The 15,217-nt window shown below is 40.1% G+C and overlaps 1 protein-coding gene across 5 annotated transcripts in view; it reads right to left on the bottom strand.

Moving 5' to 3' along the window:
- The window catches only part of USP12 (ubiquitin specific peptidase 12), a 114,599-nt gene extending 99,816 nt beyond the window's left edge, over positions 1-14,783 (bottom strand). The window contains exons 1-2 of one of the 5 annotated variants that reach the window (XM_043993241.1): positions 14,248-14,781; positions 10,371-10,548 (exon numbers count right to left, since the gene is read on the bottom strand). Coding sequence is in view for 2 of the 5 variants with exons in the window: in XM_043993239.1 (XP_043849174.1) it covers positions 14,248-14,295 (48 nt within the window). In the remaining 3 variants the exon portion in view is untranslated. Of the gene's footprint in view, positions 1-10,370; positions 10,549-14,247 lie in introns of all 5 variants that reach the window. The other 4 variants (XM_043993240.1, XM_043993239.1, XM_043993238.1 and 1 more) reach the window with 4 other exon arrangements.
- Positions 14,784-15,217: the final 434 nt, after the last annotated feature.

The following is a 15,217-nucleotide window of genomic DNA, read 5'->3' as shown; positions in this document are numbered from 1 at the left end:
TAGGATGGATTACAAATTCTTAACAGTGTTTATCCTCAAACTTGTGGAATACTACATATAGTATTTTTAAGCACAACATTAAAGAACAGACATCATAGATTAAAAACAAAGAAAAATCATACAAATGAGAAACACAGATATATCAATTCATACAAAGATGGTCTATTTTGCACATCTTACACTTTACACAAACATTTGTCAGCATTTAACATTATGCAAAACTAAATCCCACTTTAGTCAGTTTTTAGTAAAAGAACCCATAGATTCAATCATTTTCTTTCCAAAGAAAATCAGACTATATGTCCTCTTTCTTAAGATATTTTTCATAGATATCTAATTCTTATATTTAATTACATCCAACAATTACGGGTTGCTTTAATAAGGTGTTCAATACACATATTTCTGGCATAATAATACTTAGCATTTAAATAACATTTTCATTCCAAGAAGCTTAAACTACTACATAGATCTCTAATTAATCTTCTCTCAATATGTACAATAGAAAGACGGCAAAATTTATATGGGATATCTAAAGACAGACCATATAACTGCATCATGTGCCAACAAAAATTTTATTACAGCAATTGATATAGGATAAGTTTAATAAGAATCTGAGTGTTTTACAATCAATGTAAATTTAACATATTACCCTCAAAGGATTCTTGGGAAAGTCTAAATGCCATAGAGTAAACCCTCAGGCTATTACTGGGGAAAAAAAAGGGATAATTTGGTTTTTTATTAATAAAAAAAATTTGCATGGATTGTAAAATAATATTTGAGTTGAGATTCTTTTTCCAGTAATGTTTCCACCAATGAAGAAGCCAAATATTGCAATGGTATCGTCTCAATGTCAGGAAAACTCAAAAGAAGAACCCCAGCAATCTGGGTGAACTCCTAATGGCAAATTTATGAGGATACATGGACAAGAGCTGCACAGGATGGCCAATATAGGCTACATGGATTTTGAAAGACAGACAACACTGGACAGAATCTCACTAAAACAAAATTCGGCAGGGGTAAGTGCAAAGTTTTACAACTGAGCTCAAGAAATTTATATGATTCACAAATATAAGATGGGGAAGACATAGCTAGATATCAGTCTTCAGAAAGAAACAAGAATCAGATTGCTTGCTGTCTTGGGGACAGGGAAGGGAGAAAAATTTGAAACTAGAAATCTTATAAAAACAAATATTGAAAACTATTTCTAGGGGCAGCTAGGTGGCGCAGTGGATAGAACACCAGCCCTGGAGTCAGGAGTACCTGAGTTCAAATCCGACCTCAGACACTTAACACTTACTAGCTGTGTGACCCTGGGCAATTCACTTAACCCCAATTGCCTCACTAAAAAAAACCTATTTCTACATGTAACTGGAAAACAATAAAATACTTTTATAAAAAAATGAAATGAAATGAAATGAAGAAATTTTTTTTTAAAGAAAGATATAGGAGTTTTACTGAACTACAACCTCAATATGAGTCAGTAGTATGATATGGCAGTTAAAATATATCATATGACCTTGGGGTGCATTAAAACAGAGGTATCACTTCCAAGAATAAGACAATGGTCTTGATAGAGATTGCTCTGGTCAGACTAAAATTGGAGTATGTTCAGCTATAGATATTATATTTTAGAAATTACACTGAAGGGGCAGCTAGGTGGCGCAGTGGATAGAGCACTGGCCCTGGATTCAGGAGGACCTGAATTCAAATCCAGCCTCAGACACTTAACACTTACTAGCTATGTGACCCTGGGCAAGTCACTTAACCCCAATTGCCTCATCAAAAAAAAAAAGAAATTACACTGAAAAGTTAGAGGGAAGAAAGGAGGGAGATGAAGGATTTTTAGTCAATATGAGAAAACAGATGAAGGAAGGTAGGGGTATTTAGCCTATAAAAGAGAAGACTGGGCAGGTGGTTGGAAGAGAGAAGAAAGGGAGAAGAGACACAATAGCTGTCAAGTACCTAACAGGCTGTCTTTGTGGAAAAGGGATTAAACTTGTTTTGCTGGACCCTAGATGGCAGAACCAGAAGCAATAAGTGGAAGATGCAAAAATGCCAATTCAGCTTGAGGTCAGGAAAAGCTTCCTAAAGTCTGGATGGATGGCCACTTGTCAAGGGTACTGTAGTGGGCATTCTTTTGGGGTAGGAGCTACATGGTCACTAAGACCTCTTTCAACTTAAAATTCTGTGATTCCAAAGGATATAGCTTCTATAACAATTTGCTAAATTGTCATATATATCAGAAGTGTTTGCTTTCTAATACAATCAATCAATAAACATTTATTAAGCTCCTACTATATGCCAGACAATGTGCTAGATGCTGGGGATACAAAAAGTGACAAAAGACTATCCCTGCCCTCCAAGAACTCACAATCTAATGAGGGAGACAACATTCAAACAAATATATACAAAGCAAGATATACACAGGATAAATAGGAAATAACTAAAAGAGGGAAAGTACTGGAATTAAGAGGAGTTAGAGAAAGCTTCTTATAGAGTGTGGGATTTTAGTTGAGACTTGAAGCCAGTAAGATCAGTGGAAAATGAAGAGAGAGAACATTCCAGGCATGAAGTAAAAAACAATTATAGAAAATGAAAAGGCTTGGAGCCAAGAGATGGGTTATCTTGTTTGTGGAACAGGCAGGAAGTCAGTGTCACTAGATCAAAGAATATACATGTTGAGAAGTAAGGAGTAAGGTATAAGAAGATTAGAGAGATAGGAAGGGGCTAGGTTACTAAGAGCTTTGAATGCCTAACAGAACATTTTGTATTTGTTTCTGGAGGCAAGAAGACACTGGAGTTAATTGGGGAGGGTGGTGACATGATAGGATGAGACTTGAGGCAGATAGACCCACCAGTAGGCTATTGCAGTAATCAAGACATAAGGAGATAAAAGCCTGCACTAGAGTACTGGTGATGTCAGAGGAAAGATGGGGGCATCATATTCAAGAGATGTTGCAAAAGTGAAATCAGCTTGCCCTGGGAACAGATTGGGAGAGGGGATGTGAGAGATAGCGAGAAGTCCAGGATGACTCCTAGGTTTCAAGCCTCAGAAGAATAGGAGCATGGTGTTGCCTTCCACAATAGGGAAAAAGATAATGAGTTCTGTTTTGGCCCATATTGAGTTTAAGATCTTTACTGGCCATCTAGCTCAAGATGTGTAAAAGGAGATGATAAGTTGGAGGTCAGCAAAGAAACCGGCAGGAAAGATAAAGTTAGAATGATCAGCATAGGGGCAGCTAGGTGGTGCAGTGGTTAAAGCACCGACCCTGTATTGAGGAGGACCTGAGTTCACATCCAACCTCAGACATTTGATACTTACTGGCTGTGAGACCCTGGGCAAATCACTTAATCCTCATTGCCCCACCCCCCCCACTCCCCCACCCCCCAAAAAATGATCAGCATAGAAGTGGTAAACTACAAAGAGTACTTACTCAAACACTTATGAAGGTCACTACTACTATAATCTCATTGGAACAGTAGTAAATAGGCAAGGCAAAAGATTACCTGAATTTCAAAGGGGGAGAATGAAATAGATAATTTAAACTGTAAGCCAATAAGCCTGACATAAATTTTCTGGTAAAATTATAGAATGGTTAAAGCAATAGCTTGTGAATAATTAGAGAGGAAAAATGTTGACCACTACAAGCTAGAGTGAATTCATAAAAACAGAGCCTTCTGATAAGAATATGATGATCAAGAAAGGCAACTAACAAATAATAAAGACCAAAAGCCATTCTCCAATAAAGTCAAAGAACATGAATTAAACTCAATAACTATTTGCTAAGCATCAACTATATTTCATTCACTATGTTAGGCACTGAATTATAAAATGAAAACTAAATAGTCTCTGCCCTCAAGATGCTTACATTCTAATCAAAATATGATCTAATATCCAATTTTAAATCTCACAGACATTAAGGTACATCATGAAAGGCAGTTTTCAAAGAAAAATTGCAAACTGTCAACAACCATATGAAAAACTGCTCCAAATCATTAATAAGAGAAATCCAGATTAAAACAACCCTAAAGGTCGACTTTAAACTGAACAACCAGCAAATTGGCATAAATGAAAAAATATGGAAATAATGTTGGAGAAAACATGAAAGGTCAGGTACACTAATATTTTAGTATATCTGCAAATTAATCAAAACATTTAAGAAAACAATGTAGAACTATGAAAGAAAAGTCCCTTAACTGCTCATACCCTTTGACAAAGAGTTGCCAGTACTAAATGTAGTACACCCAACAAAGTCAGAAACACACAAAAAGGTCCCATCTACACCAAAATATTCATAGCAATACATTTTGTGATAGTTTAAAAAAAAAAGAAAGAAAGTAGATGACCATCAGTTGGACAAAATCTGAACAGAGTACAGTATAGGAAGAAATATAATGAAGCATTACTGCACTATAAGAAACAACATATACAAAGATTTCAGAGAAACATAGTAAAGGTTATATGAATTAGTATAGAGTGAACTGAGCAGTAACAAGAAAAATATACAAAACGAACAAAAAAGAAAGAAAAAAAACCTTGACCCCAGAGAAGAGAAAATTTGCCTCCTCTCCTTTCTTTGGAATGCTACATGCACTATAAGATGCATGCCATGTGTCAGCTGTTTTTGCTTAACTGTTTTTGTTACAAGGCAGGTAAGTGGTCCAGTAGATAGAATCCTGGGCCTGGGGTCAGGAAGATACGAGTTCAAATTTGGCCTCAGACACTTATTAGCTTTGTGACCCTGGGGCAAGTCACTTAACGGCAGTCTGCTTCAGTTTCCTCAACTGTAAAATGGAAATAATGATAGCACCTACCTCCTAGAATTGTTAGGATCAAATGAAATAATATTTGTAAAATACTTTAAGCACAATGCCTAGCATGGAGTAAGGTGCTTAATAAATGTTTGTTCCCTTCCCTTGTCTACAAGAGAAGGTTTGAGGGGGAAAGGAAAAGTTACATCCAAATGATTATTATGTTCAAAAGGCATTACTAAAAAATTTCTAAAATCTTAAAAAGCAACATTTGCCCCAAGGCAGCCTTGTCATTTGAAAAGGACAAGACAAATACTTGCCTTTCCAGTAGGGTTATCCTGCCCACGGGTAGTGTCTGATTGGAAATCGGTAAAAAGCACAGGAGGTGGGTGGGGGAGGGAGGGTTAGAGACAGCAATACTGTATCTGGCCTGCAAATAGCTCTAGTAACATACTTTGGCTTTCTTGCTAGCTAGAGTGCAAAGAGAGATAGAAGTACTGCAGAACTGTGCTAACTTCCCAGCAAAGATATAGGCACTGCATTCGTGAATATTTCCACCCCTCACTCCAGCAGTGAAAAAACTTTGCCATTGCCTTCCCTTTAAGAATTCTACAACTCTGTGGAGAAGGAGAATGTGACTATAATCACTGGGAATATGAGCTGGAATTGTTTTCTTTTGTGTAGCAATTCCCTTTTGTCCAGAAATGTTCTATTCTCAAAAATAGTAATTGCAGTTAATAATAGATAACATTTATGTAGTGCTTTAACCTGTGCAAAGCACTTTATCTTGTAGTTATCTCATTTGATACAATACAGTAGGTGCTATATTATCCCCATTTTACAAATGAGGAAATAGGGTAAGTGACTTGCCCAGGGTCACATAGCTATTCTGAGGACTTACTCAAATCCAGGTCTTGGTGGCTTCAAGTTCAGCATTTTATCTACATTTTGTACTTCTAAAAGGTAAAAATAAATAAAATGCACATATCTGTCAATAAGGTCATACTTTAAGGATAGGGTAATCTATTATGAGCTTCTTAAAGATAGGGACTTTTTCATTTTTATCTTTTTATTCCCAATGCCTAGCACTGCCTGGAACATCATAAAAAGATCATTTTCTTTTTTACAAAATTACTAAGACTAGGAAACCAGGATAATACTACAAATAATTACATGTGGATTTCTGCAAGGCATTTGACGATTTCTAATGACAACCTTAGGACAAGATGAAAACCAAATGAGTTCAGAACTGACCAACCTAGCCCAGTAAGTAGCTATGATCACTTAAAGTCAGAATGGATGGAAATCTTTATGCCATGCACACCATCATTATCTATTCTGTTGAACATTTTGATCAATGGCCTGAAAACACAGATAACTTTGTATGCCTATCACATTTACAAATTACAAGAATTAGAAGGAATAGCTATTACATTAGAAAACAAAATCAGGATCCAAAAAATTCTTTTAACAGGAAAGAAGAGCATACAGAACCTATCAAAGAGGATAAATTTAAGGATTAAGTACTCAAGTATGTAACAGAAACAATATGATTAGAAAGTAATCAGTTCAAAAAAACCTAGGGATTTTGGTGGACTACAAGTGCATTAACAACATAAGCCAAAAAAACTAGTATAATTTTAGGATGCCATAAATCAACAAGCAATTATTAATTACTTAATACTTTCCAGGCACTGTGCTAGAAGCCAAGATTGACAAAAACAAAAGTAAAACTGGATTTGACCTTGAGTAGCTTACATTTTACTATGGAAAACAACACATATACATGTGTGTATACACACATGTGTATATATGTACATGTGTATGTGTGTGTTGCATAGATATCATGCATGTACAAAATAAATGCAAGTGGAGATCAGGAAAGGTTTCATGTATGTAGCGCACTTGAGCTGTTTTGAAACACACAAGGGGTTCTAAGAGGCAAAGGTGAAAAAGTAGTACATTACAAGAATGGATGATAGCCAGTACAAAGGCATGCAAATGGAAAATGAACAATCAGTTGCAAGCAACAGTCAGTTTAGCTGAACAAAAACATGAAGAGAGGAGAGTAATGTATGATGAGGCTGGAAACATAGGGGCCAGGTTGTTAAGAACTTTAAATGTCAAACAGAAGAATTTATTTGATACTAAAAGCAACAGGAAGCCACTAGAGTTGTTCAAGTAAAAGAAAGACATATATACTTTAGGAAAATCACTATGGAATATATGTGGCACACTGGAGAGGGAAAGACTTCAGGAAGGGAGAGCAATTAGGAAGCTATTATAATAGTCTATTAATGAAAGCACAGTATCCAAAACAAAGGAAGTGATAGTCCCACAGTACTCTGACCTTTACTTTAATCACTCTGGACTATTGTGTCCAATTCTGAGTATCACATTTTAGACACATATTAACAAGTTGAAAAGGAGAGTGAGAAAACCCCAAACTATGTCAAATTGAAATTTTAAGAACCAAAGATGATTAGCCTGGTGTTCACATATCTGAAGGGGTTGGGGGGGAGGGGGAGAGGTTGGGGGGAAGGGGGGGAGAACCACAGTAAACTCATTCTGCTTGACCCTAAAGGGAAATAAAATGGGAAAAGTCCATAGGGTGGAAGATTCCAACTCAACACCATGGCAAAACTTCCTAACAATTAAAGCTGCCCAATGAAATGGGCTTGCTGTAAACAGTTAAGTTCCCTGTCAGTGGGAGTCTTCCAGGAGAGAGGTTGATGAACATCTGTTAGGGACATTCTTGACACAATTCATACTTTTGGTGATTAGACTAAATGACCCCTAAGATCTTTTCCAACTCTATAATTCTGATTCTTCTGGAGTATAACTAAAAGCTTTATGGTGATTGGGATAAAATGTTATAATACGGGGCAGCTAGGTGGCGCAGTGGATAGAGCACCGGCCCTGGAGTCAGGAGTACCTGAGTTCAAATCCGGTCTCAGACACTTAACACTTACTAGCTGTGTGACCCTGGGCAAGTCACTTAACCCCAATTGCCTCACCAAAAAAAAATAATAATAATAATTATAATACAAATTCTATTTGGCATTTAAAGCCTTTCAGAATTTGGATCTAATCGCTCTTTCCAAGTTGATTATACATTATTCCCCATCACTTACTCCACATTGCAGACTATTTCTTGTTGATGCAATACAATACATGGCATTCCTTCATGAATTTTACACAGGTTGTCCACCAGACTTGAAATGATCTCCCTCCTATCTGACTTTTGAGTCCCTAAACCTAAGTGCCACCTCCTTTAAGAGGTCTTTCCTGCCTAACTCCTCCAGTAAATACTACTGTGTGAACATGTTGCATCCCCTAACAGAACGTAAGCTCTTGAGCTACAATTCAAAGGTCTCATTTTTGTATTTGTAAGGCCTAGAACAGTGCTTGACACATAGAAGACATGTAATAAATTCTTAATTGATTATTGCAATTCAACAAACACCCCTACAAAGAATGTATAATCTAGTAGAGAACACAGAACATGTATATAAAAAGTTATTATACAAATTTAGCAGAACTATAACCACGGTGTTCTATTAAGAGTCCATGGGGATAAGTGATCATAGATCTAGAAATGAAAGGGACCTTATAATTCAGCCCCCTCATTTTAGAAATGAGCAAACCTGAGAATGAGAAACTTGGGGAGGGGTTAAGAAACTTTCCCATAATGACAATGGTAGTAAGAAGCAGAGCTGGGATTTTAATTCAGGTTCTGGGACTCTAGTTCACCTCTCTTTCTACTTATATCTCAGAGAAGGCCCAATGTAGACTGTGGCACCTGAAATGTACCTTGAAAGATAGGTAAAATTTCAGTAGTTGAAAAGTTGGGGAAATTAAAGGGTGTGCATTCCAGGTACAAGCAAACATATGGTAAGAAAAAAGTCTAAGTAATAGTGAGAAGTCCAGTTTGGAACATTTAGGCAAACAGTATAAAATAAAGTTGAAGAGGTAGGTATCAGCAATACTGTGGAAAAAAACTAAAAATCTTGCTAAATACTTTCATTTAACATAATGGCCTTGTACATGCAAATGAAAATATTATTCCTCCCTTGGCAAGACATGGATTGTGGTGTTGTTTTCCCCCTGATGGTAATGATACACTAGGTCATTCACATATCCTTGTCTAGCACTCCTTGCAACAAAGGACACAAATCTGAAAGTGTGTGGCCAGAATTAGACAGTCATTCAGAAAATCACAGAATCTGAGAGTTGGGACTTCTGCAGCCACATTGCAGCCATCCATTCCAATCTACTACTCAAAACAAATTTCCATGATAAGATAGCTGTCAAGCAGTCACACTACTTCTGCTTGAAGACACCCCACAACCCTCTCCTCAAAAAAAGAAAAACAACACACAGCCTCCCATTCTACTAATGAACAGTTTCTTCTTAATATTAAGATCACATTTGCCTCTTTGCAACTTCCATATATAGTTACTGGTTCAACAGCCTCTGGGACCCAACAAAACAAGTATAAGCCCTCTTTGAAATGAGAGCTTAAAAACAGCTATCTTGTTTCCTCTCTGTTTTCCCCAAGCTAAACATATCCAAGTTGTTTCAAGTGATCCTCACTGTAACATAGATTCAAGGTCCTTAAGCATCTTGGTTTCCCCCTCCAGCTTATCCATATCCTTTGAAATTGTGGTGCCCAGAACTGAACACAATAGTCTAAATAAGATCTGCCCAAAGCAGGGTGTGATGGGACTATCACCTCTTTATTCCTTTAAGTTTTACCTCTTTTAATACATTCCAAGAGCATATTAACATTTTTGACTGCCACATCACACTGGCTGCCTCTTATTAAACATGTAATCCACTAATATCAGCCCCCTGTCCATTTAAAATTAACTAATCTCATCATGCTTCCCCCACCCTATACTTGTCAAGTTATTTTTTTAATCCTAATATAAGACTTCACATTTATCCCTAATGAATTTCATCTTACTAAATTCAGCCCAAAATTCTAGACCTGTCAAGACCATTTTTGATCTTCATTCTGTCATCTAGTGTGGTAGCCATCTTTCCCAGTTTGGTGTCACCTGCAGATATAATGGGCATATCATCTATACCTTTACCCAACTTCATGTTTAGAAAAAAAAAAAAAAAGGGTCAAGCACAGATCCTTGGGACACTCCCTGGGAAACTTCCCACCAAGCTGACAATGAATTTGGCCAGGAACAAAGTTCTAAATCCATCTAAATGTATTATTATCTAGTCTATCATCTCCACAAGAATTACATGAGATACATTATAAAAATATTTGCTAAAGTATTAGTAAATTATATATACAGCATTCCTTTCATATATCAATTAGGAACCATGTTAGAAAAGGAAATGAAGTTAGTATGGCATGACCTGTTCTTGAAGACATGCTAGCTCACTAAAATCATGGCTTTCTTTTCTAGATGTTTGATAATATTTCTAGAAGTTCTAGAATTTTCTTAGACATCAAGTCAAGCTCACTGGCCTATAGTTTTGCAGACACTTCAAGAAAGCAAACAAGGTGTATTTTTCATTCATTCAAAAGTTGTCTATTATCTAAAAGGCAAAATTAAATAGTTTACATATTCCCACCCCTTGCCCTGGAAAGTTACCTGGATTATATCATGATGCTTCTTGCAGCCTCGGCCTCTCTAATATCATCTTCTATTTGAACTGCCTTGTTGGCAAATCTAATGAAGTACTTACTTTTTAAAAAAATGTATAAATTATGTGTTCATTCTGAAATGGAGCTGATTTTAAAAAACACTACTATATCTCCAAATGATTAGCCTAAAGGAGACATAGAAAGTAAATGTGAATAACTTACATTTATTATTATTATTATTAATAATAACATAGCAGTTTAAAATTTGTAAGATGCTTTATATAACAATTGAACCGCACAATAACTCTGAGGTAGTTACTACAGATATCATCCCCATTTTACAGATGAAGAAACTGAGTTTCAGCGGGTAGGTGACTTACTTTTAGTCATAAAGCTAATAAGTGCAAAAAGTAGGTTAAGACCCATGTCCACCTAGGTCCAAGTCACATTTAGCTCTTTATAAAGAAAGACATCTCCATAGGCTTCCCTAAATCCCATTAAAAACAGCAACATTTGAAAAATAATCACTATTTGGATGAGTTACACATTTTCCTTAATCCCATATATACTGTTTCACGTAACCATTTGCTGATCTCTTTTAGCTCTTCCCATTCTCTTCCTCAAGGGTTACTCCTTAGCACACTATTAGAGTGCCATCTGATTTAAGTGCTTTTCATGCTCTGATCTTTTATTCCTTGAAGATACTATACAAATGAAAAGTGACCACCACAACCTCCCTTCTGACAATTAGAAGTCCTTCCTTAGTATCTTACTTGTGATCTTTCAGGGGGTTGATGAGAAGAAAGGAATAAAAATTTCAAAATCTATGACACTAAATTGGGTTCATGTATTTTTCAAAGGACAACTTTTTCCCATGCACATGATCTAGAATCATAACTGTTGCCCCCTATGATGCTGCCCACTGTTGTACTTCAAAGTATGTACAAAACAAACAAGGTCTTTAAAGCTTAAGCAGATTATTTCGAGATCTATATATCCAACCCTAGCATGTCAGCTCTCATTGCTGCCTACTGTATATTTCCATAAGTATCACAAAATCAACATATCCAAAACAGAACACATTTTTCTCTACAAATCCATTATTTCCAAATTCTGTCAAAAACACGACTGTTCTAGTCTCTCAGCTTTGTAATCTGTGTCACCCTAAACAATTCTCCAGTACCTCTCCTGTCCAATCAGTTGAAAAATCTTTTCTACCTGCACAAGGGATCCAGGAGCCATTCCCTTCTCTTTACTCACATGGCCACCACCAGTCTCAGGCCTTTATCACCTTTTTATCACCTTTCTGAAGGACTAATAGCCTCTTAATTAGTTTCCCTGCATTCATTCCCTCCCCTCTTTTAACCATCCTATAAAAAACTTAAACATTGGTCTGACCATCATTCCCCTGCCTAAGAAGTTGTGGTTGCATTTATGAACAAACAGGAATTCCTCAGGCTTTTAAAATTCTTCATAATCTAGTTCCAACCTACCTTTCCAGGCTTACTTTATATTATTTTCCTTTATGTACTCACCAAATTGGTCCACTTGTAGTTTCCCATAAAGAACATCCCATCTCCAGTCTCCATGTCCCTTGACATAAATTGAACCCCAAGCTTAAGTGCTTCCTTCATAGGTAAGGCCTTTCATATCTATCCTCCCTCCCCCCACCATTCCCCACCTCCAAATTATTCTGTAAATATTCTCCATTTACTCATACAAGTCAAGATATTAATTCCCCCACAGAATGTAGTAAGCTCCCTGAGGACACAGGTTGTTTTGTTTAGTTTTGCCTTTGTATCCCCAGAGCCAGTCCCAGTCCTGGCACACAGGAGGTACTTAATAAATGTTGACTTAAAGGGAAAAAAAAAGTTGACTTAAGAGTAGCAGGTTCTGAACAGAGACACTGATGATACATTTCTGTTGTGAAAAGAAAAGGTGTTTTTTTTTTAAGGTTATCACAGAATATACAGACACAAATATCCCATTCCCATCAGTCTCTGGACAGAGATACTTTGAACTAAATAAATACTGATGAATTGGTTATATTCCAGTAAATATGTTTTAAGTATCAATGAAGCTTTTAAAAGTAACTTGCATTTTAAAAGACTAAGCCACCACCTGAACACATTGTCTCCTTTTGTTTGGAAAAGGGAGCAGGCAGTTCATTAGAACTCCCCAGCAAATTAAAAATATAAAATAAAGAAAAATTATTCACTAACACTCATTTCCAAATTTTTACATTTAAACAAACCAGCACATCCTTTCAACCCACAACAGTAATAAGTTGGAGGATCCTTCAAGAGGCATGAAGCAAAAAAATATCTACCCAATCCCATCCATCTCCTCCACAGGGAGCAATAAATTTCCTATCAACACATTTAGACCCTGCCTAAGAAGACAGTCCTCCACAATCAGGCAAAACTGAAGATTTCTAATTTGTTTCCCTTGAACTCTATTCATATTCATTTCCCCTACTTGAGTCTCCTCTTCCCTCAAACCTCACAAATCTTCTTCCAAAAGTGGCCTAATCCCATCAAACTCACTTCTCCAGGGAATGAATTATAGAAGTTTCACCCCAGAAATGATCCACAATTTTCCAATCACCCTCACAATTCAAGACGACCTTTTAATTCAAGAAGACCCTTTAATATCCACACACACACACACACACACCACAGAGGGGAAATTTCCAGTCTCCCCTTACATACATAGGGGGAAGACCTTCCAGTAACACATGCTAATAGGGAAGCTTCCACTATCTCAACCCTCATATGCACAAGCCTTAAATAACACACATTGGGAAGAGAACCTCCAATCTCTTATGCACACATAGGCTGAGGAGAAAGCCTGCAATATCTTGCCTCCCATATCTTGTGTGTGCACAAGCGTGTAGTACACACACGAACACACTCTGATGGAGGGATCTCCTAATTGCTCTCACACACTCGCCAAGGGAATAAGAGTCCAATCTCTCTCACACACGCTGAAGGGAAAGCTGAAGGGAATAGCCTACAAACACACGCCATCAAACTCTCACACATGCATGCTAAGAAGACCTCCAATAACCTACACACGTACACACACGCCTCCAAACTCTCACATACGCATGCTGAATAGACCTCCAATAACTTACACACGTTCACACAAGCAAGCTGAGACCTCCTATAACTTACACACACCCCTCCAAACTCTCCCACTAGCTTGACGAAGGGAAGACTTCCAATTAACTTACACACGCACACGCACGTTGATAAGTGGAGCCTCCTCAATCGCTCATTCACACTAGCAGAGGGAATAAAAGTACAATCGCTCACACACACACGCGAAAGGGAAAACCTCCAATAGCTTACAAACACACGTCTCCAAAGTCACATACAATAACTTAGACACGTAAATAAACACACACACACACACACACACACACACACTGGGGGCTAGGGGGAGAAAACTTCCAATGCTCACGCCCACATGGTAAGGGGAAAGCCTCCAATACCTTATTTACACGCACATACAGACACACATGGGCTGAGGGGATCCTCCACTATCTCTTACACACACACGCATGCACACACACACACGCACACGCACACACCGGCCGGTCCAGGGAGGCCTCTAATGGCTCCCGCCGCCCCAGTGTCCAAGACCTCCATGCCCGCCGGAGCCTCCTCTAACGGCGCCTCGGCTCTCGTCTCCTTTCCTGGGGATCCCGTAACCCGCCCTCGCCCTCCTCCTCCTCCTCCCGCTCGCGCCGCCCGGCCCCGGCCGCCCGGCTCCTGCAGCCCCGGGGCCGCCCTAGGCCCCGCGGTGTCCCGGGCGGCCGCGGGCGGGGGAAGGTCAGGGGCTCCCCCGGGACGCCCGCTCCCGACGCGTCTCCCACCTACCATGGTACAGATGGAAGCAAATTTGGAGACTGTCATTAGGATTTCCATCCGCCCAGCGCCATCTTCCACCCAATCACAGCGGCAGCGGCGGCGGCGGCGCCGGGCTCCCAGCACCGGGCGCGGGGGAGGAGGAGCGGGGCAGCGGGGCCGCCGCCCTCACTGCCGGCTGCCCAACAGCCCCAGCCCGGCTGCCTAGCTGAAGGACTGGCAGAGCGATCCACAGACCGAGTCCACCAACCGTCTGACCCCGGCGCTCCGGCACCCTGGCCAAGGCCCCCGCCCCCGGCTCCGGCTCCGGCTCCGGCTCCAGCTCCAGCTCCGGCTCGGGCTCCGGCTCCTCCCCAGCTCAGGGCGCAGCCGCTGCCTCCGGGGCCCGCTCCAGCCCGCCTCGCACCCCGCCCAGCGCGGCCTGGGGAGCGAGCTCCGCCGGGGCCCTAATGCCCGGCCTGTCCAGGCAGCTCCGGCACCACCCACTCGCCGCACCCCGGGGACCCACAGCCCGAGCGGCCGACACCCCCTCCTCCTCCTCCTCCGCCTCCGCCTCTGCCTCCGCCCCGCAGCTAGAGGCCAGCAAGCTCCGCCTCTAGCCGCCAGCCCGCGGAGCCCGAGCGGCCGCACGCGCACGAGGCGCCGCCCTCTCCTGCTCCTCCTTCCCCGGGGCCGTGAGAACCCCGCCCCCAACGTGTAGCGGGGTAGGGCCTGAGGGGGCGGGGAGGAGCGAAGCTTCCACTGCCAGCATTTCCCTCCGGGTCCTAGTGCCCTTCACAACACTACTTCGCTCCCTTCCTTTTCTCCGGGAATCGATGATCTGAGCCGGGAATTCAGAACCCGAGAGGTGGCCCAGACCGTAAGGAAGAGAGGGCTAGGAAGTTGGGTCTGCCTGATTTATTCAGGCGATTCATATCACTGGGTGGAATTATGCGACTTGCTCCCACCACACCTCTGCCCCAAGGCATAAGGAGTAAAAAGA

The sequence above is a fragment of the Dromiciops gliroides genome, chromosome 3 (genome assembly GCF_019393635.1).
Source record: "Dromiciops gliroides isolate mDroGli1 chromosome 3, mDroGli1.pri, whole genome shotgun sequence".
Classification (NCBI taxonomy): domain Eukaryota; kingdom Metazoa; phylum Chordata; class Mammalia; order Microbiotheria; family Microbiotheriidae; genus Dromiciops; species Dromiciops gliroides.
Note: the sequence above shows the minus strand (reverse complement) of the source record. Positions and strands in the feature narration are given on the sequence as shown.